Here is a 23590-nt window from a genome sequence, read left to right as displayed (position 1 = left end):
CCATTTGACAAGATTACAATGGCGGGGTTTATATACACTGGAAACAAACAGCCCAGATCGATTGAGCTTAGGATGTGAAAAAAAATTAATTTAATAATGCAACTTGTTAGAATTTGAATTTTCTTTCACGAGTATAAATAACGTATTACCCCGGGTATTGAGTGAGCTAAATACCTTCTCACGCTTTAGGAAGGAGCAGTCCGTATATCCAAAGGTGAGTACCCCGAATAATATTAGAAGTAAATATGTAAATATTAGAAGTAAACCGATTATTGTTATTTTTTTTTTCTTGTTGCAGATTTTAACTTTTTGACAGCCTTTGTGGAAGGAGCACGCTGCTGGTAGCTTCCCTTGGAGGCAAGAGGCTCCTTCCATTAGGGGGTCAAAAAATACATCGAGGAGATAATACTTGGTTCACAAGAAAATAAAAATCTTTCAGCATGAGCATTTCTATAATTGAATTTGAATGTTTTAATGAAAGAAAAGTTATTCAAAAAATTATCGAAGTAATTGGATTTTTGCGCTAGTTGCAGGCCACACGTAACATCATAGCTCTGGCGTCACTGAACCCCGTCACAATTCAAATGCTCGCTTGGTGTAGTGGATTATCACGTCGTTCTTATATTACAGCTTAACAAACTGTAAATATGGTGAAATGCGAAGGTCACCGGTTCGACCCCGGTAGTGAGCATTCTCTTTTGCCGCATTTTCTTTTTCAAAACTTTTTTTTTTGTGATTAAAAATGAAGAAAACAAAGAAAATATAATAAACAAAAGGTTAAACATTGTTTGCTGCGGCTTGTTTCTCTACAATAACATATTTAACGGCTTTATTTTATCTTGTATATTTTTTTCTTAGAAAGGTGAGTTGCTTGGGTAAAAGTGAAAAAATAAAGAATTTCCTTTGGGTTGATGAGTGAAGCGATATCGAAGGTATTACCTCGCCCCCATAGCTCTTGAGCGCCAAGACACAAACATATTATTCCCTCACTGTCAAAGCACGTGCTGCCTCTTTCCTGGCCTAGTTCTAATATGAGGGACCTGTATTTGGTGGTGGACCTGGGCCCAAAGTATATCGTGCCAATGACTAACGACCACGTATACGGGGTATCAAACCTGGGTTATGTTTCTTGATCAGGTTTCAAGCAAACAGTTGGCAGTCATATCATGTATTCCTTACTCGCTTCATACGATGTTACTCAAAGAGAGGAACATACACCATGGTCCTAATTAGCCTGCAAGTCTTGTAAGGGGGAGATGTGAAAAATCTCTCGCGGAGTCCTTTGTATACGTCAGCTTGGGTCTTAGTATCTTCAGACTCAGTATCAGATGATTGACAAGCGCAATCACAATACAATGGCTATCTAAAAATACAATCACTCACTCATGTGTACCCTTCCATTCGCCTATAAGACTGGCAAACAGAACTCGCCCAGAGCAGCTATTCTAGTAGCAAACCTTCACATTGAATGCTGCTAGTTTTTTACTTATGTTTCGGTCAATGATCAAAGTTTGTTCATAACCTGTGCGAATACCGTGCGGGTCAGCTCGTTGCCTTTAAAAGTGTGCTATTACTGTCGCCCTGCCCTCTATACTTTCCCACTGTACTTTCCCTCCATCCAAAGCTCTCATCAACTGTATATCTATACATAAATTCGGAGTAAAGATCACTGCTAAATAGGAATTGTCCAGTGACGCCTGCAATATTGCCACTTTGTCTTCAGCTCCGGTGGTGCGGTCTGTGAATTTTCTGACCAACAGTAACAGGTATGCGTCTTCATCAGAGACTTCAAGGAGGGAGATGCTCTAAGTGGGTGCAAAACATTGAAATCCTCTATTACGCTTGGATTTATCCTTCCAAAGGCACAGTCGAATACCACTGTCGACTTCTCGCTGACATCTGTGCGGTAAAAGTTCAGCACAGGCAGGGATCAGTCCAAGATACGTCAAAAGTTTCTTGATTACTATTACAAAATCTTGTTCTTGGGTTGAACCTGTTTGCATTTCCTATTTCTCTACGCAGTGCTTCAATAACTATATATGCGCGACTATATAATATTAACTACATTTATACATGCCCTGTTGTCTTCCTACATGGCTGCTACTCTCCGACATACGTTGTCTACCTTTCCCTCCTACGTAGCTGCTAGTCTCTATTTTACCTTGTTGTTTTTTATATGCTTCTTTATGAGCTTAATTACCGTATGTTATCCCACAATATCTATTTTTCTGCGTAGGTAGTCTTGATTTTCTGTCGTGTCTTTTATCGACCTATGGGACGTTCCACTCGTATGTACCTTCCATTTTCCCTGGGTATTTATCACTGTTTTACGTAATTGTTATTGTCCCTTTCCTTATTTTCTAAGCCCAAAAACACAGAGATATATTTATGCAATGATTATTCTCTGCGTATGCTGCCTCCCTTATAAGATAGCTAACATTTACTTAAAGGATTTGCTCATCAAGACAGATTCCAATTTGGTGACTTTACCAGAACCCCCCCTCTCAGCAAGTCACTAAATTCGATGAGGGAGCTTATGTGCACCGCCCATCGCTGTTTGTGCTACGGCACACGAGAATGTTCCTTTGGTTAGGATGCGTGAGTTCGGGAATAGCATTAGAACATAAGAGAAGGGTATCGTCGAGAGTACTCAAATGGAGCAGCCCCTCAACAGTACCTATATATTTAAAGTATTACACACGGAATATACCATGCAATGTCTGTTTCCCCAGAGGGATGCTCTATCCTTTAGTACGGTATGGGAAAATGCCAAAAGTTCAGCCACGCTTAGGGAGAGATTGAGCTCACATGCAAAAAAATGGACTTTGCTCTCCCCATATGGAAGGAGCGCCTTTTGTGACCCAAATAATTATGGCAAGAATACCTTTGGCTCTTTTGGGCGTGGGCTAATATGGTCGCACAACTGCGGGAACATGGTAAATCATTTTTTCGTTCTTATTTCATATCTCTTCCTCTCTTCCTCTCGCCTCTCGCCTCTTCTCTCTCTTCTCGTGATAGAATTTTATGGGAGATTGCCCTTTTTGGTTTACATTGGAAACCATTCTTCTTTCCTCCATGCCATCTTCACTCCTCTCCGCGGCACCTCCACCATGCTGCCAGCCGGTGCAAAGTTCCCACAGCTTTTGAATGCTGTGGAGCAGATTGTCCAGTCATCACCGGTCCAAAATGCTCTAGGGCCCTTTAACCGATGTGCTTGAGGCGTTTCTCATCGCCCCAGTCTTTGTCCACCGTTAGTAGCGACAAGGCAAATACAATCTGTGTTCTGGCTCGTCTGGCTGGCCTGGGCATACTTGATTATATCCTAGAAAACCAGCCACTTGAAAAAGCGGAAGAAAAGCCCTGGCCCTGCCCCGGTGCCGCGAAGGCGGCAACATAAGCTCGCCACCAAATAATGATGGTGGTTGTTTCTGGTGACTAGGGCTTCGTCCTTCCATGGGGTGCCGGAAAGATTGCTTCTACTACCAGAACAGCAGACGGGAGCCTTCCATTATATGATGAGATGAGACCGCTGATACTCTTCGGCTGCCGAAATCGATCAGTTAAACCGAATGTTCGTCCCTTACGTATCAAAGTTACGTGATATCCCCGGCAGATAACGTCAACAACAAGCTAATCGCAAGGCAGAATTTGTAAATATAACTAAAGGGCGAAAAAAAAAACATTTTTCAAAGGAAGAACGCGGCCGGATCATTGTAATAAGGGTTAATAATAGCCTCGCTTAGTTAGAATTCTTGGAACCATTTGTGCCTACCTTCCTTCCTTCCTTGTGTATATCTAAATGTCACAGCTTAAAGGTACCTACCCAATAAGGGCACAAATTTCATGGGGCCAACACGAAATCCTTCTCTACGTTCTGGAAGCCACCAATTAGCACAACCCGGCGGGGTCGGGTGATGTTGTTAAGTGTCTGGTAACCTGATCGATGGACTGACCGACAATGGTTAATGATGTTTCCATCGTTTTCAGTTCCAACGCAGCAAGTGTCTCGACAAGACAGGTCATGACTTGGGTAGACAAACTACTCGTAACCTTGGATTCGGCTGGATGTTGAGCAAAGGATGCAAATGCTATTACTATCTCGCTAAACTACAAAGCGCCTGTGCTTCATGCGTATATAATGGTATCTACCGGTGTATCCTTTTGTGCGAACGCCTGAAAAAAACAAATCATTAAGTGGCTAGTCTCCAATGCAATATTACATCCACAATTGATTCCTGTTCGGCTGTGTCCGATTCTGGTGCCACAACGGCCGCCCGCCATTGCTCGACGCAACACTGTGGGCGCTAGACCGTGAGGTGACGGTGTCTCGGGGAGCCAGGTTTTCATCGGTGGACCCGGCCTGGTTGGCGAGGTGCGGCTGGTTCATGTTGCCGCTGGTTTTCAGGGGCTCTTCTTCTCCAATTTGCTGGAGTGCATCGTTGTATCCGCGAGAGAAATCGACCAGTTCCGGATTCTCACGTGCCGGCGGCGGCGGTTGTGGCTGTTGCGTGGTCCAGCTCTCATATGTGAACTGAGAAGCAATTGGGTGACTACTCCTGAAACTCCCGCCACCCCCTCCCCTCATGTTCATTGTGGGACCAGCAACTGTTGATGAAGGACCCACGACGCTGTTGTAATAGCTGCTGACGCCACCCTGACTTGAGTTTCGCTTGTGAGCTCCAGACCCTGTGGGGAGAGCGGCTGCGGCATAGGCGGCGGGAAACTGCCCAGGGTAGTGATAACCTTGTATGGGAGTTGGCATGATGGAACTGTTGCGTCCGGGGCTGGTAATATCGCCCGGGTTGCCCATGGAACCATGTGTGCCGTAACTTGCGGGCTGGGCACCAGCAATACCACCATATTGAGCGGCACCTGCAGCCATCATGGCCTCGTTGCTCACAAAGCCCGTGCGCGCTGCTTCTGGCGATGCCACATCCACGTAACCGGCTTGAGGCACCGTAGGGTTGTTCTCAACATATCTCACCGTCCCGGTATTGTCCACATACCCAACCTGAGGGTTACCATCCGTGGCCCATTGTTGAGACTGCTGCTGCCACTGCTGTGGCCACTGTTGGGGCTGACCCGCAGCGGCACCCGCCGGAATTGCAGCCGCTGCCATGGCGCCCGGTGGCAGGCCAGTTTCAAAGCCAGCATTACTGTCGTGCAAACGCTGAAAGCCCTGGGTGCCTGACATTGGAGAAATGTATTGGGTGTCTCCCCCAGGTCCTGGGGGTCCCTTGCGCACGTTCTTCTTTTTCCGACGCATTAGGAAGACCGCGACGGCTATCAGAGCAACCAAAACGGCGACGCCTGAGATGGTCCCACCTACGATAGCGCCTGTCCTATCCACAGAAGAGGCGCCTGCAGCGGGAGCTGCACCGGTCTCGCTGGGCGAGTTTGTTCCAGTGGTTGTGGGAGGGGTGGTCGTGGGTTGGCTGGTAGATGTCGTCGATGAACTGGCCGAGGTTGAGGTGGACGAGGTTGATGATGACGACGAAGAGGATGAAGAGCTGGTAAAAGGCCTCGTGCCAGTGCTTGGATCGATAGTAATTGGGGTTGAGACGGTCGTGGGCTCCGCGGTGAGGCTGACATCAACGTTGGACATGGATACGGAGGCTGTGATGCCCGAAGCTGTTGCGTCGACGGTGGCGGCCAGGTCGCTCGCAGTACCGCATCCATACTGTGATGCGCCGCCGCCAAACTGGTTCTTGTAGCAGACGTCGCTTCCTGCGCACGTAAAGACGTACGGATTGACAACGGTTTGGGGGCCGCTGTTGTAGTCAACACAGCCAGTGTATACACCAGCTGTGCACTCGGCCTGACCGTTTGCGCAGCAGCCGACAACATTGTGTTGCTGATCCAGGACGCAATGAGAGCCGGCACTGCATGTAGCCGCCAAGTTTGAGTCCCCATTTATGTAACCGCATACAGTCTGAGAATCTTGTCTGCGGCGCAATTCGTGGAAATCGGCATTGGAAACAGCGGGAGCTGTTGGCAACGGCGGCCATGCCACGACGTCCAGAACGTGATATGGCAGTGTTTGTGTGGCTCTCGGTAGCATGGCTATAGCACGAACCTGCAGTGACGAAACGATGAGGAGGGCTGTCGCCGGCGGCAGGCGCCGGAAGAAGTCCCGCCTCATGTTTGTAGAGGTTTGTATATAAACGGACTATGCTTGTGACGATGATGATGTTGTTGGTGTTTAGTGTTTGGTTTTTTTGTATTACAAACAAAACTAGTTTCCTATCGTCGATGATATGATCGACTGTAGGAGAATATCTCGTCGGGGCTTGTTTGGAAAATTAATTAATTGTATGAATGAAACAGAACTGAGGGGAGAAATCAAGAAAAGGAAGAGCAACGATGTTGAAGGAAGCGAGGGTGAGCAGCAGTGGATATGTTAAATTGCACGCGGCCCCAAGCAGCAGGGAAGGCGGCAGGGCTGATCACTGCCCATGAGCTAGTCTGCCAGGGGGGGCGAGGTGCAGTGCACGCAAGGGTTCCTGGCAAAGGAGGGTGTGGGTGGAGGCGGGCCTGCAAGCCCCGAGAGACCGGACTCGCTGATTGATGCTGCCTGCCCAGCCCGGATCTTGGCTTATCCAGGACCGCCCAGACTCGAGAAGGACCCTGGTCGGGTCTTTTTTTGTGACAGATTTGGGATACGATACCAAGACCGGAAATGGATGGTTGATGGATTGAAGGATGCCTACGGTACAAGTAGGTAAAGTACAACTCCGTGGTAGAACTAGACCAGAAGATCTGAACAGCACACGGACCAAAATGGTGGGAAATGACGACGAAGATGAAAAAAGAAAAGACGAAAAGTTTATGTATGGCAGACGAGTGCAACACGGGATGAGAATACTGCGGTTGGGTTAGGGAGCTGGAGTGAGCGGGTGAGATGAGGGTAAGACGACACGAAATTACCATGGACAAATCTGACAATCTCAGACCCTCCGATTGATGGCCCAAACTCCCGAAGGACAAACCCACCATGCGAGTTTAGACCGACAACAATCGAACAAAATGACCACCTGCATGCAGCTTGCGGCGTGCCAAAATCGGAGACGGATCCAACGCAAAGAGGGGACAAGGAAAAGAAAGAAAGCGGACCTGCGCAACACTACTGTACAGTACCGGATCGTACCTACAGTACGTTACGTTACCGGCTACCTTGCAGTAGATACAGATTACCTTTACGTGGAACCTACCTGGCTTGTCTAGGTGTATGTAGCTACGAAGTAAGCAACCAAGCAGTTCGAGGCGTCGACTTGCTTTGCCTCTACACTTTTCCCACTTTGGAACTGCCAAAATTAACTCGATTGACTTCACAGCCGACCAATGTATCCTGTTCAGCCAATGGCAGGCGTTCAGAATTCAAGGTGGGACGGCTGTGCAGGGTGGCGTCGCTCGCCAAGAGAACGTTGTCTGTGCACTAGCTGCCGCCGGGAAGCGAGGGTGTGAGATTTGTTAGGCGCGATGAATGTTACCCACAGGCGCACTACTTGGCACGGCGGGGGCTAAAAACTGGAGCTACTACTAGACTAGTCTGAAACTAGCGCTAGAACAACCACGTTAGCGACCGTAGAAGCAATCTAAGCACCTGGGGCAGTGGCTGGGCCGGCTGCCGTCACGCGTCCTCGACACGGCCTCTGTTATGACGACAGCCCGCTCAATCGAGCCAACAGGCGCACTTGCCCAAAGATATAACTCTCCGAAGGGTACGCGTCGGATTCTTGTGGCTTTAAGGTGGCATAATAAATCTCCGCAGTTGTCGTGTGCGGCATTCACACGGGGGTATGGACGTGACCCGCCCATCAAGTCAAGAAAGTGGCTTGTCCTGACTGGTGCAGAGTTGCAATCAATAGCACGGATGAAGAAGCGGAAACGTCCAAATTTTCTCGGCATCCCAAACCCAAACCCAAACCCAAACCCAGGCGGGCCTCAGACTGGAATCGCTATGAGGCCACCCCTTTCCGACAAACGCACGACTCACAGGCGAGATGTCCGATATTTCATTTCATTTTATCTGTCAAGGTTCGAGATTTCAGCCAGATGATAAGCAGTTTGTGATCCGAATATGAAATGACAATTCCAGCAAGGCTTTGCCTGCAAAATGTCCATGATCAGATGTGGGCCAAACTCCCCTGCGGGTTTCCGGAAGCCCGTGTCTAGACTAGATAGTGTCTACTTGTACCGTTAAAATACTTACTACGTGTACAACGTGAGATTTACTAACGTGTCGTGCAAAATATTGTTGATCTTGGTTGCATTGCCGCCTGCAAGGTATTTCGTTGTAGTTAGCATGCAGGATAAGATCAAATGCAAAAAAAGACAAAAGGTCCACAAAGCCCGTTCAATCCAGCGTCCAAGTCAATCAATTACTTGCTTACTTGAACATTTAAGTTCCTCAAGTACCCCAAGTAGGAAACACTGGAAATAGATTTGTGGTGTACAATGCAACTCCTCATGACGCGTGAACCTACAGTACAGCAGTACTGGGAATGGCCTCCATCTCCAACCTTCATGCAACCGTGCACCATTCCAGTCAGTCAGTCGGTCGGTCGGTCAGTCAGGACTCGGTCGCTGACGTGTGAAAGCAGTTTTCCTTTCTTTGTTCGTATGGGATCAGCGTTGCACTTCCAGTCCCGACTATTATCCTACATTGCAAGCGTCACAGCGGTGCTTGGTTGTACATAGTACAAGATTCCGGATGGGGTGCTCTCCCCAGTCCCCCACACAGGATCCCCTTATTTAGCTCCCTCCCCCATATTTTCATGCTTGAAAGGTCCGGTGATTGGCAGTACAGACGCGATGCAGCATGTAGCAGTTTGTTCACCGTCTGTCTACTGTACGTACGTACTTCGTATGTCTATGGGGGTCGCATCCCGACATCTTCTCCACCAAAGGGAACCGAGCGTTGCTTCAGCTCCTGATCAGCAAGTGAATCCTCATACAGGTGTGTCACTTCGATGGCCCCTTGTGTTGGTGCCACAAGCCAACTAAGCGTTATATTGTAGCACTCGACTCACGCAGAAGCAGAAGCAGAAGAAGAAGAAGAAATGGTAAAACGCAGTGCACGTGGCTGACACGCAAAAGACACCTAGCCATTATGGTGTAGTAATTACAGGCCGCCCTGAGACCAATGTCTGAAGGGTCTCGCGCAAGAAAAATTTGTCTTGTCGATCCATACAATCTATTCCAGTCCAAACCATGCGTTGGACTTTTTTTTTTTTCCCCTTTCCTCATCGTGTATTTCTGGAATAGATCAGCTCCAATTTAGACTCCATCAGATTATCTTGCTCAGGATTAATGGAGCGTCAGGATATTCCCTATTTTCCCACTGGTTCGCATTGGGATTTTAACTAGAATTGTACAAAGTAACCATGTTTGTGCTTCTTTATTTGTCAGTTTAGTAGATCAGTGGGCGATAACGATAAGGCGGTACCCGAAATAGTACCAACTACCAAGTAGGCTTCTCGAACAAAGTGGGCTTCTGCTCCACTGCTTCCTCGTGTTCTCCCACCATGCGAAAGACTCCGGCGACTGGCGAGTGAGTCCCCGAAAACCTATAGTGACACAAGGTTAGCGCCTCCAAATCGTGATCAATCTTCCTTGATCCATATCGCTTCCAGTCTCCACCATGGTGGTCTTCCTGAAGGAGTGTTCCCCTTCGCAAGCCTAGACAGAACAACGCGCGCCATGAGTCAAACGCGCCGGGATGCACCAGCTGAAGAAAACAAGGAGGACGAAGACGATGTACCCCTCCACCGCAAGCGGCCATTTGGCAGCGGCATCCGCATGGAGCCGGTCAAGTTTGTTCCCGCATCATCAGATCTGCAGTCCGTCGCAACAGAGCCATCTTCGGTATCGACCCAGGCCGGCCAGTCCGCTGCGGATGCATACCTCAGTATTGTCATGGCGAAAGCCAAGACAAAGCCCCCGTCCGAGATCAAAGACGGGGATGCATCCGATGGTCCGCCGCAAATATTCTGCGAGACATGCAGGGTTTCTGTAGGCACCACAGAGCAAGATCATCGGCAGCACCAGACGACAATGGCGCACCAGCTCAGCCTCCAGCACTCACATCCACCCTCGGCCCTGGATAGATCTCGTATGGGCCTGACCTACCTCAGAACTTACGGGTGGGACCCGGATTCTCGTAAAGGCCTAGGCGCCGATGCTCAGGGCATCGTCTACCCCCTCAAGGGGACTGTTCGGGAAGACAACGCAGGCCTGGGAATAGATACAAAGCCTGAAGACGGTAAGAAGGAGAAGAAACCCGAGCCGAAGCCGAGGCGGCTTGATGCCGGCAAAGTTCGCAAAAAAGCGGAGGAGGACCGGAAGAAGACCGAGCGTCTGCGCCAGCAACTTTATAGCAACGTCGACTTGGAGAAGTACCTCGGTTCTGGGGCATGATTACTGTATAAAGCCACTCCGGTATTATCATCAACTATTGGAAACGGTCGCTGGCGAGTGCAGTCTCAATATCTGGAACGACTAAAATTCGTCAGAGGTGAAACGTAGCTGCGTCAAGGCAAGAGGCCAATAAGTTATATATTTGTAAGTGAGCGAATATCAAGACCACTTTCAGGCCACCGAAGTGAATGGAAAAATAATTGCCATGATACCTCAAGTGATTAAGAACTTTTTGGCTATTTGATTTGCGAGCAAAGGCACAAACGTCTACAGGCAAACATCTAAATATCATTGCAAATGTACAGGCTTCAAGACTCAGATCAAAACAAAAGAGGACCAACATCAATTTAGTTGTATGGCTTAACACCAGCCAGCTTCAAAATAGTGTCGTTCACCTCTGGCTTCTCAAACGGTTCCGTCCTGTACTTGGGGCACACCTCGTCATTCCTCATGGGCTTGTCGGTCACGACCCTGATGTTGCAGTGCGGCCAGTGGGTGGTGCCGATAAAGTTCTCAAAGCAGTACTTCTTGGCCTCGAGGGCATCAGGCTCGGCAAACTTTCGCGGCGTCATGCAGATGTACTGAACGTTGCGGATCTGATTGCCTTCGGGGAGGCGGGCGTAGTGGATGGTCCTCGAGTCCCAGAGCACAAAGTCGCCGGGCTCCATGTCGACCTTGAACATCTCGCAGCCGCGCTCCTTGAACCACTCGAGGTCCTTTTCGCTAAAGAGGAAGAGATCCATGTACTCGAGCTCGGGAGGCGGGGCGTCCTCGTGGTCGGCCGACTCACGCTTGTGTGAGAAGAACTCATTGAAGAGCTTGGCAGAGCCCTTCATGAGCATGAGACCTCCGTCCTTGGGGCCGTTGGGGGAGTAGTTGAGCAGACCCTGGACGGCTTGCATGCTACAGTGAGAAGGGGGTCAGCAGGGGCATCATTACAGAGGGTGGTGGTGGCTGTCAAAACCTACCCCTTGCGGCGAGGGTTTTGGTCGCAGTGAGGCCATGGGCTCCAGTTGAGGTCTTTGCGGTCTGGAAGAGAGATGTTCATGCCGTCAAACGAGGTGATAAGCTCATTGGTGCCCCAGAGCTTGGTGAATATGTCAATAATGGCCGGCTCGCTGCGGGCCTCCCATGCCATCTTCTCGTGGGTGGAGCCGTATGCAAAGTACATGCCGCCCTTGAAGCTGACGGGCAGGTGCTCGGCAGTCCATGTGCTGGGGTCGTTCTCGTCAAAGCCAAGCTCAAAGTTTTTCAGCCATTGAATTTGCTTGTCGGCATAGTATTTGGCCTTCTCAGGGGTAATGACCCCCTTGATCAAGACACAGCCGTTCTTATGGAACTCGTCTCTCCAGTCACCATATACGGTGTTTTCATCAAAAGTCACCAGGTCCTTTGTCTCAAACTTGGTGGCCACCTGCCGCTCTTTTGCCTCTTTGTCAACGGCAAAAGCGGTGGTGGTGGTTGTCGTAGTAGTGGACATGGTCAAGTAGTGGACAACTGCTAGAGGTGGGCGGGGTGGGGGCTATCAGTGGTTTGAAGAGAATACTGTTATGGCCTTTTCCCAACATGAAAGAAAGGAGGTAAACCGATTGCAATAAATAGACAGATGAGATATTTACAGCGACGTCCCCCCGGCAGATACTCCAGCTCAAGGATGGGTGGCCGCCCCGGACATCATGGAGGACCACGCCGGTGGTCACGGGCATGTCATTGGAAGATTCCGAGCCGAGCCGACGGGACCAGCACTTATACAGTCTCGGGGACTCTAGATTGACGGGATAGATACCACGTCGGTTGGGTCGGTCGAGATTGGAGGGGACCGAGCCACTCACTACTGTACGCAGTATATCACGCAGCAAGGTAGTCTGGGGCCCCGCAAAACCCCGCACCCACCCCCTAAAATCACAGGACCTCAACCGGTTCGCCCGTGGTAAATCTACTCGGTATCCTGTCTGGGTATGTCTCCGGCCGCTTGTTCAATGACCGAACGACAACCATGGGCTTTGTACTTCGTTCTCCGACATTCGGTTCATCTTTCAACCGCTTGGACCCAGCCACATGTAAAACTCTTAAGCAAAAGTCCCAACGTATACATACTCCTTCGAGAACCCTTCGGAATGTAAGCCCGCGCACTCGGAGTACCCGTCCTGCGTCCGGGTCGGTTCATCATGATGCCGAGGGAGATTTACTACCCGAACACGGAAAGCACGATGCCAAACAAGATGCATCCACTTCTCCGCCCGGGCTTACAGAAAGAAGCTGTAGTATAATGTGGGATGGTGTCTCCCCCAACCAAAGTGACTGACTGTTCATGCTCGTTTCCTTTACTCCCACACTGTCAAGACCACCCTGCGCTCGTTGAGACTGTTCCAGCCTACGATTGCCATCCAGACATTGCACGCATACTTACTTCTCTCTCCCACCTCACCCCTCCTCTAATATCTCATTGCACACAAGCCCAGAAACTAATATGCCTGCTCCCGTTCAGGTCGCCACAAGGCGAATCGGCGAGCCCAAGGTTGGCGAGAACGGCTACACAGGCTTCCATCCAGGCAAAGTTGAGACCTTAAAGGCCGGCTCAAAACCTTTCGAGTCGCAAGGCGCCAAGGCTCTCGACAGCGACATCATCCTTGAGCACGACGTCGAGGTCGTTGTCCGCGATGGGGTTCGTCTCTACATAGATGTGTACCGTCCCGCAGGCACCACAGAAAAGGTCCCGGCTGTTCTCAGCTGGTCCTTCTACGGCAAGAAGTACTCGGCCCTTGATATGCTTCCCATCACCACATGGCACTGCTGTGTTCCCAAGGACAGGCTCAGCGGACTCGAGAAGTTCGAGGGTCTGGACCCGGCCTGGTGGTGCCCCAAGGGCTACGCCATCGTGAGCGTTGACACTCGCGGCACTGGCAACAGTGATGGCCAGATCTGTGTCATGGGCAGCCAGGATGCCGAAGACGGTTACGACGTGGTGGAGGCCGTTGCCAAATTGCCATGGTGCAACGGAAACGTAGGCATGGCTGGCAACTCGGCATTGGCGATTGCGCAGTGGTTCATCGCCGCTCAGCAACCCCCGTCCCTCAAGGCCATTGCGCCTTGGGAGGGCATGGCTGATATGTACCGCGAGCAATTCTGCAGAGGTGGCTGGTTCTCCATGAGCAACTTTGACCTTATTGCCAAGGCCATCGTGCGTGGACAGCCCAACTCGGGCCTTGAGGACTTTTCCGAAATGTACCGCCGGTCGCCGACGCAAAACAAGTACTGGAAGGACAAGCGGGTCGACATGACCAAGATCAAGTGTCCAGCCTACATCCGTGGCTCAGATGTCAGCTCCATCCACACCATGGGCTGCATCAGGGCGTGGATGGAGATCCCAGGAAACCAAAAGTGGATTCATTGGAGCAGCAAGCAAGAGTGGTACGAGCTCTACTGCGAGGAACATGCTCACGAGGAACTGCGGGAATTTTTCGACCGCTACCTCAGAGCTATCGACAACAAATGGGAAGAAAAGACGCCCAAGGTTCGGTGGTCGGCACTGCAGTTCGGAAACAGGGAAGCCATCGACGACATTGTGATCCCGGATTTCCCGGTGCCCAACACAGAGTACAGGGAGCTGTTCTTCCAGCCCAACGGCGGTCTGGCGACGACCACCACACCCTCGGCTGCCAGTGTCTCCTACAACTCAGAGGACCACAAGAGCTTTGCAGAGTTCAGCTACGTCTTTCCCGAGAAGTCTCGCCTGATCGGTCTGCCCAAGGCCGTTGTTTACGTCTCTTGCGACACCCGTGACGACTTTACCGTCTTTGCCATCATCCGAAAAAAGGACAAGGATGGAAAGCCGCTCATGCACCTCAACATGCCCTTCAAGGCCACGCCCGTGGAGCGGATAGAGGACATTCCCGAAAAGGACATGGCCAGTTTGAACCTGCACCTTGGCCCCATGGGCATCCTCAGGGCGTCACAACGCGCCATCGACAGCTCCAAGAGCATACATCCGCAGTTCCCCTTCCACCCGCACGAGAAGCAGGAGAAGATCACCCCTGGCAACGTCGTCAAGCTCGAGATTGGCATCTGGGCCATGGGTACCGACTTTGACGCCGGCGAGCAGGTCAGCGTGAGGGTAAGTTATTTCCCGAATTTTCTAGCGAATCCAGGCCTTGTTCATATGTTTTGTTTTGAATCTCAAACTAAAACTCATTCGACCACAGATCGGTGGGCAGTACCCCAGCATCGCCGAATACAACTCATTTTCTGGTCCTCGCCCGGAGCATGAGCTCAACAGGGGAGAGCACCGAGTATATCTTGGCGCTGAACACCCAAGCTCACTTATTATTCCTGTTGTTCCCTTCTCATAGCTGTAACCATATGCTTAGAGAAGATTAGCTTTAATGTGAAACTGCAATTCTTGAGCATGACATGATCCGTTCCCCTCCCCTCCCGCAAGCTGCTGCCAAGTGCCCGACTAGTACAAGTGAAGATGCGCCATATTGACCTAAACCAGGCCGCATTGTAAAGTACCAACAGGGTAGGATTCAACATGGCAGCTAGCAGGAATTGGTCACCTCCAGGCTAGCGAGGATGATGGGCGTTTCAGTGTACAATGGTGTTCCTAGTCAAACAAACGTGGTTGAACAGACGGACCAAGCAACGATGGCAAATGAACTCGGGATCGACCGCAAATCAGTCCAGCTTGATTACCACTTACAGTAGTGTAAGAGATTTGGCCAAGCCGAACCGAGACCCTGAACAGCTTGAATGTCTCCCCTGTGGGGGAAAAAAAATATGGGTTTACATCTGCCGAACCGTGCAAGTGGAATGAGGGGAAGGGAATTTGCGGTTAAGAAACCCCCTCTTTCCGGGCTGGCATGAGGCTCGGCGAACTGGGGTATTCTTGTCAAAGTGATCCACCCCCACATTCCATATAGATCTGTTGACACTGGGCTGGGCATCTTCCACGGGCACTCTCTACCGGTCTTGCCGGTATGCGGGTTGATTGGGGATGATCATCAAGTTTGGGGTATACGGGTTTCCGCTGCGGTGCACAGTCTAGGCTGCAACGTAGAGTCGGTCCGTAGTGGCGATCGTCGTAATGCCACCAAGACATTGTGCATGACATAGCCCATCGGTTTGTCACCATGAAACGTGCTCTGCTCGCAAACAAACTGGAGCTACTGCAAACAACGAATATGTCTTCCTGAGATGCGCCGTAGAGTAGCGCCTGTCGGTTTGATTTCTAACTCAAGGGAAGCATGTTGATCAAGCTTGAGATGAACAGAGCCCGGAATTTTGGATGCCCGGCACAAGGTCACGGTCACGGCCTCTCCAGGATATGTCGCGCTCCACCAGACCGGCACACAAGAGACCAGCTCGACTCAGGGGTATTATTCACAGCATCCCAATAAGTAGCCTTTCTCCGCTATGTGTACATCAAACAGATTGCAAGCTTTTAGAGTCCTCGGCCTCCCGATAGAGCCCACCTGTAAAGGCTCATTTTGACTTCTTCGGCTTGGGCTTGACCTCCTTCTCACTGAGCTCGCGGATCAGAACATGTGATTGTCCCTTGCCACTGTAGTTCTCCATGGTATCCTCGAAGCCTGGGCATGTGCCGATGGCCAAAAACCTTCCGTCGGCCGAGAAGGCTAGCGTGCGCGCTGCCAACCCTCCGTTCATCGGGTAAATCTTCATACGTCTCTTGGCCTCGGAATCCCATAACGCCACCTGACCATCACCGCCACCCGAGACAAAGGTCAGGTACTCTGGGTGGAAAGCCAGCGAATCTACCGGGTAAATGAGCTCGGTGTCGGGGTCCTTGGGATCAGGCCCACGGTGGCATTTGAAGGCGTACTTGCGAGCCTGGACCTCTGCCGAATCCTCGAAGAACTCGACGGCAACGCGGCCCTCCGTACTGCTGGTCGCGTAGCCGGCATCATTGGGCATACATGCAATGGCTCTCGTCATAAACTTGAGGGACGACTCGCGCTGCTGCCACGGCTTCAGGCCGCTCTCGCTGCCGCTTGCTCCGGACTCGAGAAGCTGGGCTATGGCGGGGAGGTCGAAAATTTGCACCATGCGGTTGTGCATGCCAACGACAAGCTTTGTTTTACTTGCAGCCATGGCGTGCACCTTGACTGGCAGTTGCACGATGATGGGGTCTTTGGACAAGTCCTTTGCATTCCATATTTGCAGCGTGCAGTCCCAGGAGCCGGAGGCCAGTATTGCTGCATGGTGTCAGTGCTAGGGCTCCAGTGCACAACAGTTGTTAATGCATCAATACGCTACTCACAATACTCGGGGCTGTATATTATACACCTCGCTGGCTTCTCATGCTTTCCAACAACTGTAACATCCCCCGACTCGAGGTCAACCCTAAAGGAAGTGTTAGCATCAGTGCAGCAACCGAGCCCTTGCTGCCAGCTCGCGTTCCGTACCTCTTGATGGCGGAATCCGCCCCCGTGCAGAACCCTTCCTTGTCGTCGCTTCCAAACGTGACATCCAAGACCGGGCAGCCAATTGATATTTGTCGTACGAGCGGCGCACTGGCATCCTCCCCTTCGCCCTGCAGCTCATACATGTAAATGTTGCCGTCCATAGATGATACCAATAGTTTGCGAGAGCCAGGCGCAAACTTCATGGCGGTTGGGCAGTCGCCCGGCGCCGGCTCAGCCTCGAACATTTTCAATTTGTTTTTATTCTCTGCAGCAAAGATGGACGGGCTGCCGAAAGCAAATACCGAATTTGCGTCAAGATCCACAGTTTTCTTCAATAAAAGAAAGTGAAATGGTATGGGGGAGTAGTGTTTTGTTGCTTGAGATTAGATGAGTTACTCCAGTCACGTTTGTTCTGATGCTGCAGACCGCGTCGTTGGCCCGTGGGAGCTCAATGGAGATGGAGCTTGAGCTGCCGTTATCACCTTCGTTTGGTGTGAGTGTCACATGGTGATAACGGACCCGTTGCCCCGGTGCCATTGCCGTTGCATCTGCAGGGTAGGAAGGTTCCCTACCTGACTTACCAAGGTAAGGTAGGCAAAGCTTGAGTGGGCCCGCCTCTGACGCAACTTCTCCAGGGTTCCCGTTGGAAAGCGATCGAATAACGCCCCGCGTTGAAAATCGTGTTTGATAGACCAGGCCAACTGCATAAGAAGTTCTCAACTGCATGAGATTTTAGTAACTCCCAAAACTATACATTTGTAACTATGCCTTTTGGACAGCTAGTAGTGGGATCTCCCGGCGCCGGGAAGAGCACCTACTGTGATGGGAGTAAGTCTGGTTCACCCATCACTCGCAGCACTGATACAAGCTAGCTGATCAAAATCGAGACTGACCGCGTCAACCTAAAAGTGCATCAGTTTCTAGGCGCAATAGGGAGAGCATGTTCCGTAGTAAACCTTGACCCGGCCAATGACCATACGAGCTATCCATGTGCCCTCGACATACGAAATCTTGTCACGCTGGAGGAAATCATGGGAGACGACAATTTGGGGCCAAACGGTGGCATCCTCTACGCTATTGAAGAGCTGGAGCATAACTTTGAGTGGTTGGAAGATGGTCTGAAAGAGCTTGGGGACGACTACATACTATTCGACTGCCCGGGCCAGGTCGAGCTGTACACACATCACAATTCATTGCGCAATATCTTCTTCAAGTTACAAAAGCTCGGCTACAGAGTACGTGATTTGTCCACCAAAGATCCGCCCCGGGGGATGAGGATGGCATGACATCCCGTGAAGACAGCGGCTGACAGATGAAATTGTCTCGCTATAGCTTGTGGTTGTTCACCTCTCGGACAGCATTTGCCTCACTCAACCATCGTTGTACATCTCGAATCTCCTCCTCGCTTTGCGCGCCATGCTCCAGATGGATCTTTCCCATGTCAATGTCCTCACCAAAATCGACAAGGTGTCTTCATATGACAGACTAGCCTTCAACCTCGACTTTTATACCGAGGTCCACGATCTTTCGTACCTCCTCCCCGAGCTCGAAGCCGAGAATCCGTCGCTACGCAGCGAAAAGTTCGCCAAGCTAAACCGAGCCGTCGCAAACTTGATTGAAGACTTTGGGCTCGTCCGGTTCGAAGTCTTGGCTGTCGAGAATAAGAAAAGTATGATGCATTTGCTCCGGGTCCTCGATCGTGCCAACGGGTACGTTTTTGGTGGGGCCGAGGGAGCCAACGACACCGTTTGGCAAGTAGCCATGCGCAACGAGGGCTCCCTGATGGGGGTCCAAGATATCCAGGAGCGCTGGATCGATAACAAAGAGGCTTATGACGAGATGGAGCAGCGTGAATGGGAGGAACAGGTCAAGGCACAAGAAGCCATGGCCGAAGCCGATGCAGCAGCTGCTGAAGAGGGCGACGATGACTTGATGGGAGGCCCAGGTGCTCGGTTCCCAGACAGCGGCATTACAGTGACTCGAACAAAGAAGTGAAGGCTGAGATGGCAACCCTGGGATCAGTTGTAGGTTTGGACGAAGATCAGCCGTCATCCTCGTCCTCTTCCTCGTCCCCCTCGCCGGCGCTTTCATCGTCATCATCAGCGTCAAGAACCACACCCTGCATGCGCTGGACAGAACCACTTGAGCCAAAAAGCGTGTCCAGCACGTCAGACTCTTTGCCAGCCATTTGCTTTTCGACAGCGAGCTTCAGCGCCTTGTGCCGCCTTATCGCAGCTGTCTCAACCTTCCGCATCGTGCCCCCGACGTGGACAACACGAAAGGTGCAGGTTTGCCCGTTCTTGATGGGGAGGTCATCCATAAAAGTCAGGGCCGCCCATACGAGGCGATATTGCTCCCGATGGACACGAAGGATAAATGTTGAAGTGGCATTGGACAAATATTTGACTATAAATTATGTCAGATGAAGGAAACCCACGTGGAAACCGCTACGGGTCACGGAGCCCGAAATAATGCCAACTTACCCAAGAGGTTTCGCTCAATAAGACCAGACCCGTAGTCTCCAAACAATATTCTGACTTGTTCCCTAATTGCTCTCAGGATGGCCTGGGGTGTCAAGTCGTTTGTCGTTGGCTTGTGAAGGACGGCGAGGTCCGGTTCGTTTGGTTTGACGTCCTTGAGCGCGTCGGGGTAGAGGATATTCACTAGTAGATACCGCTCCTTGATACGAACCATGTCGTGATTTTGGCTTTAGTGCGGTGACTTTTTTTGACAGTTTAAATGTTCATGGACTTGAATATTTACTGGTTTTGGCTGTTGAGTTGCGCGTCGCAATTGATTATGGGGGTCGAGGTAGGGATTTTCATGCTGGGTTAGGGTTACGATTCATGCTGGAGCTACCCTCACTTGGGGAGCAGCTTCCCCTCATAGCCTTATTACTGTTCCATTACGGAGGTTTCTATTATCTCCAGGTACCTGGCCCGCTCAAGTTGACGTCTCTTACAGTACCTCACCCGGTTGGGCAGACTGTCCACTGAAGTAATAAAAACTTGCTACAATCGCATCTCCGCCACAGTTCGAACCGGTAATTTAGGTACTTGGATGGGCAGTCTGTTGGTCATTTCATTTATACCTCAAACTAGCTGCCGCATTTCGACCAAGTCATAATGTCCAAACAGCCCCTCAAAGCAGCCATCTTGGTTGTCTCAACAACGGCAGCTCACAATCCTTCAACCGACGCAACCACTGCTATACTCCAGGATGTTTTTGACAAAGATGGGGCCGGGCAATGGACTGTCGTTCAGGCAGGCATCGTTACCGACTCTATTTCTGACATTCAACGACAAGTGATGTCATGGACCGACACAGCCGACGCTGTTAACCTGATTCTCACAACTGGAGGGACTGGCTTTGCTGTAGAGGATCATACTCCCGAGGTATGCAGCCCTGAGGATGGCATTTTACCTCATATGAGATTTGAAGTTTTTGGCTTATAGGTAAATATCACACGGCCAATTTAGTGACTTTTTATCCTGCCATCCACAGGCCGTCGGTCCGCTGTTGCACAAGCAAGCTCCTGGACTTGTCCATGGCATGATCGCAGCGTCACTAAACGTTACTCCCTGTAAGCTTGCTACTTTTAGCACTTGGCCTTTAATCATCCTGTTGCTGACAGCTTGAAGTTGCAATGATGTCCAGGCCTGTGGCCGGAGTTCGAAATGGGACCATCATCGTGACACTTCCAGGCTCTCCAAAGGGGGCCAAAGAGAATCTTCAAGCCGTTATTAAACTCCTGCCACATGCTTGTGTTCAAGCATCCGGGGCCAACTCGCGTCAACTGCACTCTGGAGGAGTGGAAAAGTTGGAGCAAGAGGCTGGAGTTTTGGCCGCTGAAAGCCAGTCAAGAGGCTCCTCGTACCATCATCATCATCATCACCACCACCATCATGGACACGACAACCTAGTTCGGCACACAAAACCAGACTCTAGCCCAATGTCGAATGATCCCAACCTGGGACCAACTCGTCGACATCGCGAATCACCATATCCAATGCTTTCGGTCGACGAAGCCCTAAACGCCATTAAAACGCAGACCCCAACCCCCACCATTGAGACGCGCAAGGTCAACAGTGGCCTCGTGGGTGCAGTGCTAGCCGAGGACGTGAAAGCAAAGGAGAATGTGCCGGCTTTCAGAGCCAGCATTGTGGACGGGTATGCTGTCGTCGTGCCCAAGGATGGCAACATGCGTGGCGTTTTCCCTGTGGTCTCGGTCTCGCATGCCTCTCCAGGAGAAGTCCCTCCTCTGAAGGAGGGTGAAATCGCCAGGATCACGACCGGAGCGCCTCTTCCGCCAGGAGCGACCGCAGTGATCATGGTCGAGGACACTCTCCTGAAGACTAAAACAGACGATGGCAACGAGGAGAAGGAGGTAGAAGTTCTAGCAGAGGGCGTCAATGATGGTGAAAATATCAGGGAGGTGGGGAGCGACATAGAACGAGGCACTGTCGTGCTACGCAAGTACGAGCAAGTTTCGGCTGCTGGAGGAGAGATAGGCTCGCTCGCTGCCGTTGGAGTCGACGAGGTGCAAGTATTTCGCCGTCCAACCATTGCCGTCTTGTCGACTGGTGATGAGATTGTTCAACATGACCGGCCAGGAGAGCTACGGTTGGGCGAAGTTCGCGACACGAACCGACCGACCCTTATCGCGGCCGCCAGACATTGGGGCTACGAGGTCATTGACATGGGCATCGAAACGGACAAGCCCGGACGTCTCGAGGAGACGTTGAGGAGCGCCCTGAGACAAGCCGATGTCGTCATTACCACGGGCGGTGTATCTATGGGTGAGCTCGATCTGCTCAAGCCGACTATTGAGCGTTCTCTCGGCGGTACCATCCATTTCGGCCGCGTCTCTATGAAGCCTGGGAAACCAACCACCTTCGCCACAGTCCCTGTCAAGGACAACTCGGGCGAGCGGGCCCAAAAGGTCATCTTTTCGCTTCCGGGGAACCCTGCCTCGGCTCTTGTGACTTTTCATATATTTGTCCTGCCATCACTGCACCGTCTCTCTGGGCTACAAGCAGTTGGGCTGCCCAAGATCCCCGTGACGTTGGCGCATGATTTCCCGCTGGACAAAACACGGCCAGAGTACCACCGTGCTGTCGTCTCTGTTGGGGCTGATGGCTTGCTCTCGGCGAATAGTACTGGCGGGCAAAGGAGTTCCAAGGTCGGAAGCTTGAAGGGTGCCAACGCGCTCCTATGTCTCCCCAACGGGGCTGGGCCGATGAAGAAGGGTGAGCAGGCAGTTGCTTTATTAATGGGCGCCATTCACGGAAACAACTGATTCTTCACCTGCAATGACTGGGAGCCCGGCCAATAGATAACGTCATTTTGTACAGGCGCAGACTGTATCGTGTCTACTTTTAACGTGTCTTTCCATGTGTTTCCTATGCCGGCAAGGTATCCTGATGCAAAAACCCAATTTCCCTCCTGCGCCGCTTTGAAGGCAAAGCCGACAATTATGCGGCTCGCTCGATGTGATGATATTCTGCTATTTTACATGGAGGCAGATACTAGTTGTATAAACGCACATGTGTCACATACCTCTGCGACAAACCCGCCTTTGAGATTGCCGAAGCGACACGGCGGGTCCAACGAGTAGTACGACTAATACCCGTGTTTTTCATCCACTGGATCCAAAGTCATTGGCCTTGCCCGACGTGAGGAGACCAATAATGAGTCCAAAGAGGCCGAGAATAGAGCTGAAAATCTCAATGACGAGAATCTTGACGAACCTAATGGTTAAAATATCAATGGTTAGTCAAGTGTTCCTGCTGGTTGCGAAGTCTGCAGGAAGGGTGTGCATACAAGGTCGGGTCCGCAGCATCGGCCAATGCAGCACCACTGCCATTGATTCCAACAGCAACGCCGCATATGAGGTTACACGCGCCAACGGTCAGGCCTGACCAGAAGAGAGCATAACCTGTAAAGTACGCGTTGGCAGAGTAGTAGCCGGTGCGGTCGAGGGTGTTGATTTTGGCCTGGAAGACGATGGCCATGATGACTCCATAGATGGCGACGACCTCACAAAAGATAATTGAGATCAAGTTCTTGGTCCGGATTCGAGGAGCCTTAACACCACCTCCAAGGATGGAGGAACCTGTGATGAAGATGCCCCTGTGGCGATGCAGCTATTGTTAGCTAGTGTTTGGAAGCTTTAAACGCGATCTGTGACTCTGGACAGATCGAGGCACGAAGCTCTCGGATGGATCCTCTTAAAGAAAGCAGAGCTTGAAAGAATGACCGTCTCAAGAGCACCAGTGGCTACGTACCAAGCAGCTCCAACAACGGACAATCCAATGCATAGCGCAATGCCCAAGCTGGCCCACGCGAAAGGTGATATCTCTTCAATGGTAGCCCCGATCTGTTTTTGTTTCGTGCAAAGTAAGCGTCTGTTACGTCGTGTAGAATGGAAGGGTCGACTCGGTGTCGCGTACGTCAAAGGATTCACCACTGCCAGTAAAGAGCATGTCTAGAAGCTCAGGTGAGAAACTGTCAGCCAAATGTGCACATCAACACAAACGCAGAGACCTGGCGAAAATTATCCACTCACATGCTCCTACCACTGCGAGGGCAGACCCAGTGCCCCCGAGTCCATAAGTTAAGCTCATTTTGACGGTTTTGTTGTTCGCGTTGCTAGTCTGTTGTATGAACAAGGCGACGCCGTCATCGCTTGCATCTCGGGATTCGGTCGCTTGTCCAGGCTGGGGCTCGAGGCACCTCGTTTGGCAGGG

General features: G+C 51.0%; 10 protein-coding genes and 1 non-coding gene across 11 annotated transcripts; 6 read left to right on the top strand and 5 right to left on the bottom strand.

The window, feature by feature from the left end:
- Positions 1–586: 586 nt before the first annotated feature.
- On the top strand, positions 587–691 carry MGG_20139. Its single transcript has one exon. It is a non-coding gene; the product is annotated as a tRNA-Ile (tRNA).
- A 3365-nt stretch (positions 692–4056) lies between these two features.
- MGG_06116 (uncharacterized protein) lies at positions 4057–6320 on the bottom strand. Its single transcript, XM_003711935.1, has one exon. The coding sequence runs from the start codon at positions 6140–6142 to the stop codon at positions 4217–4219; it is 1926 nt and encodes a 641-aa protein (XP_003711983.1). The 5' UTR covers positions 6143–6320; the 3' UTR covers positions 4057–4216.
- Positions 6321–7008: 688 nt separating this feature from the next.
- MGG_16758 (uncharacterized protein) lies at positions 7009–7439 on the top strand (the record flags this gene model as incomplete). The annotated part of the gene is made up of 2 exons (XM_003711934.1): positions 7009–7152; positions 7335–7439. The coding sequence occupies exons 1-2, from the start codon at positions 7027–7029 to the stop codon at positions 7437–7439; spliced, it is 231 nt and encodes a 76-aa protein (XP_003711982.1). The 5' UTR covers positions 7009–7026.
- A 2088-nt stretch (positions 7440–9527) lies between these two features.
- Positions 9528–10419, top strand: MGG_06114 (uncharacterized protein; the record flags this gene model as incomplete). Its single annotated transcript, XM_003711933.1, has 2 exons — positions 9528–9553; positions 9636–10419. The coding sequence occupies 2 exons, from the start codon at positions 9528–9530 to the stop codon at positions 10417–10419; spliced, it is 810 nt and encodes a 269-aa protein (XP_003711981.1).
- Positions 10420–10610: 191 nt separating this feature from the next.
- On the bottom strand, positions 10611–11975 carry MGG_06113 (uncharacterized protein). Its single transcript, XM_003711932.1, has 2 exons — positions 11388–11975; positions 10611–11322 (listed from the first exon to the last, which is right to left on the bottom strand). Exons 1-2 carry the CDS (start codon positions 11897–11899, stop codon positions 10767–10769), a joined length of 1068 nt encoding a protein of 355 aa, XP_003711980.1. The 5' UTR covers positions 11900–11975; the 3' UTR covers positions 10611–10766.
- Positions 11976–12592: 617 nt separating this feature from the next.
- MGG_06112 (hydrolase) lies at positions 12593–14825 on the top strand. Its single transcript, XM_003711931.1, has 2 exons — positions 12593–14533; positions 14622–14825. The coding sequence occupies exons 1-2, from the start codon at positions 12890–12892 to the stop codon at positions 14766–14768; spliced, it is 1791 nt and encodes a 596-aa protein (XP_003711979.1). The 5' UTR covers positions 12593–12889; the 3' UTR covers positions 14769–14825.
- MGG_06111 (mitotic checkpoint protein BUB3) lies at positions 14043–17306 on the bottom strand. The gene is made up of 3 exons (XM_003711930.1): positions 16842–17306; positions 16697–16779; positions 14043–16631 (listed from the first exon to the last, which is right to left on the bottom strand). Exons 1-3 carry the CDS (start codon positions 17084–17086, stop codon positions 15901–15903), a joined length of 1059 nt encoding a protein of 352 aa, XP_003711978.1. The 5' UTR covers positions 17087–17306; the 3' UTR covers positions 14043–15900.
- Positions 17307–17493: 187 nt separating this feature from the next.
- MGG_06110 (ATP-binding domain 1 family member B) lies at positions 17494–19561 on the top strand. The gene is made up of 3 exons (XM_003711929.1): positions 17494–17669; positions 17751–18076; positions 18174–19561. The coding sequence occupies exons 1-3, from the start codon at positions 17606–17608 to the stop codon at positions 18834–18836; spliced, it is 1053 nt and encodes a 350-aa protein (XP_003711977.1). The 5' UTR covers positions 17494–17605; the 3' UTR covers positions 18837–19561.
- Positions 17928–19627, bottom strand: MGG_15229 (Rpp14 family protein). The gene is made up of 2 exons (XM_003711928.1): positions 19325–19627; positions 17928–19247 (listed from the first exon to the last, which is right to left on the bottom strand). Exons 1-2 carry the CDS (start codon positions 19533–19535, stop codon positions 18883–18885), a joined length of 576 nt encoding a protein of 191 aa, XP_003711976.1. The 5' UTR covers positions 19536–19627; the 3' UTR covers positions 17928–18882.
- Positions 19628–19737: 110 nt separating this feature from the next.
- MGG_06109 (gephyrin) lies at positions 19738–22283 on the top strand. The gene is made up of 3 exons (XM_003711927.1): positions 19738–20236; positions 20346–20424; positions 20483–22283. Exons 1-3 carry the CDS (start codon positions 19967–19969, stop codon positions 22138–22140), a joined length of 2007 nt encoding a protein of 668 aa, XP_003711975.1. The 5' UTR covers positions 19738–19966; the 3' UTR covers positions 22141–22283.
- Positions 22040–23557, bottom strand: MGG_06108 (vacuolar ATP synthase proteolipid subunit). Its single transcript, XM_003711926.1, has 5 exons — positions 23410–23557; positions 23294–23328; positions 23129–23220; positions 22665–22973; positions 22040–22591 (listed from the first exon to the last, which is right to left on the bottom strand). Exons 1-5 carry the CDS (start codon positions 23465–23467, stop codon positions 22480–22482), a joined length of 606 nt encoding a protein of 201 aa, XP_003711974.1. The 5' UTR covers positions 23468–23557; the 3' UTR covers positions 22040–22479.
- Between the last annotated feature and the right edge of the window lie 33 nt (positions 23558–23590).

This window comes from Pyricularia oryzae, chromosome 3, assembly GCF_000002495.2.
Source record: "Pyricularia oryzae 70-15 chromosome 3, whole genome shotgun sequence".
NCBI lineage: Eukaryota > Fungi > Ascomycota > Sordariomycetes > Magnaporthales > Pyriculariaceae > Pyricularia > Pyricularia oryzae.
This window is presented reverse-complemented; position numbering and strand designations above follow the sequence as displayed.

Excerpts from the sequence above, each read along its gene's own strand:
- MGG_06116 (XM_003711935.1), bottom strand. The coding sequence starts at position 6,142 with ATGAGGCGGGACTTCTTCCGGCGCCTGCCGCCGGCGACAGCCCTCCTC.
- MGG_06113 (XM_003711932.1), bottom strand. The coding sequence starts at position 11,899 with ATGTCCACTACTACGACAACCACCACCACCGCTTTTGCCGTTGACAAA. Across the intron at positions 11,323-11,387 it reads CAAAACCCTCGCCGCAAGGG|CATGCAAGCCGTCCAGGGTC; the intron begins GTAGGTTTTGAC and ends TTCTCACTGTAG.
- MGG_06112 (XM_003711931.1), top strand. The coding sequence starts at position 12,890 with ATGCCTGCTCCCGTTCAGGTCGCCACAAGGCGAATCGGCGAGCCCAAG. Across the intron at positions 14,534-14,621 it reads GCGAGCAGGTCAGCGTGAGG|ATCGGTGGGCAGTACCCCAG; the intron begins GTAAGTTATTTC and ends ATTCGACCACAG.
- MGG_06111 (XM_003711930.1), bottom strand. The coding sequence starts at position 17,086 with ATGTTCGAGGCTGAGCCGGCGCCGGGCGACTGCCCAACCGCCATGAAG. Across the intron at positions 16,780-16,841 it reads GCGGATTCCGCCATCAAGAG|GGTTGACCTCGAGTCGGGGG; the intron begins GTACGGAACGCG and ends CACTTCCTTTAG. Across the intron at positions 16,632-16,696 it reads AATATACAGCCCCGAGTATT|CAATACTGGCCTCCGGCTCC; the intron begins GTGAGTAGCGTA and ends GACACCATGCAG.
- MGG_06110 (XM_003711929.1), top strand. The coding sequence starts at position 17,606 with ATGCCTTTTGGACAGCTAGTAGTGGGATCTCCCGGCGCCGGGAAGAGC. Across the intron at positions 17,670-17,750 it reads GAGCACCTACTGTGATGGGA|TGCATCAGTTTCTAGGCGCA; the intron begins GTAAGTCTGGTT and ends TCAACCTAAAAG. Across the intron at positions 18,077-18,173 it reads TACAAAAGCTCGGCTACAGA|CTTGTGGTTGTTCACCTCTC; the intron begins GTACGTGATTTG and ends GTCTCGCTATAG.
- MGG_15229 (XM_003711928.1), bottom strand. The coding sequence starts at position 19,535 with ATGGTTCGTATCAAGGAGCGGTATCTACTAGTGAATATCCTCTACCCC. Across the intron at positions 19,248-19,324 it reads TATTGAGCGAAACCTCTTGG|TCAAATATTTGTCCAATGCC; the intron begins GTAAGTTGGCAT and ends CATAATTTATAG.
- MGG_06109 (XM_003711927.1), top strand. The coding sequence starts at position 19,967 with ATGTCCAAACAGCCCCTCAAAGCAGCCATCTTGGTTGTCTCAACAACG. Across the intron at positions 20,237-20,345 it reads TAGAGGATCATACTCCCGAG|GCCGTCGGTCCGCTGTTGCA; the intron begins GTATGCAGCCCT and ends TGCCATCCACAG. Across the intron at positions 20,425-20,482 it reads GTCACTAAACGTTACTCCCT|TTGCAATGATGTCCAGGCCT; the intron begins GTAAGCTTGCTA and ends GACAGCTTGAAG.
- MGG_06108 (XM_003711926.1), bottom strand. The coding sequence starts at position 23,467 with ATGAGCTTAACTTATGGACTCGGGGGCACTGGGTCTGCCCTCGCAGTG. Across the intron at positions 23,221-23,293 it reads GCAGTGGTGAATCCTTTGAC|ATCGGGGCTACCATTGAAGA; the intron begins GTACGCGACACC and ends AAACAAAAACAG. Across the intron at positions 22,974-23,128 it reads TCCGTTGTTGGAGCTGCTTG|GGGCATCTTCATCACAGGTT; the intron begins GTACGTAGCCAC and ends GCATCGCCACAG.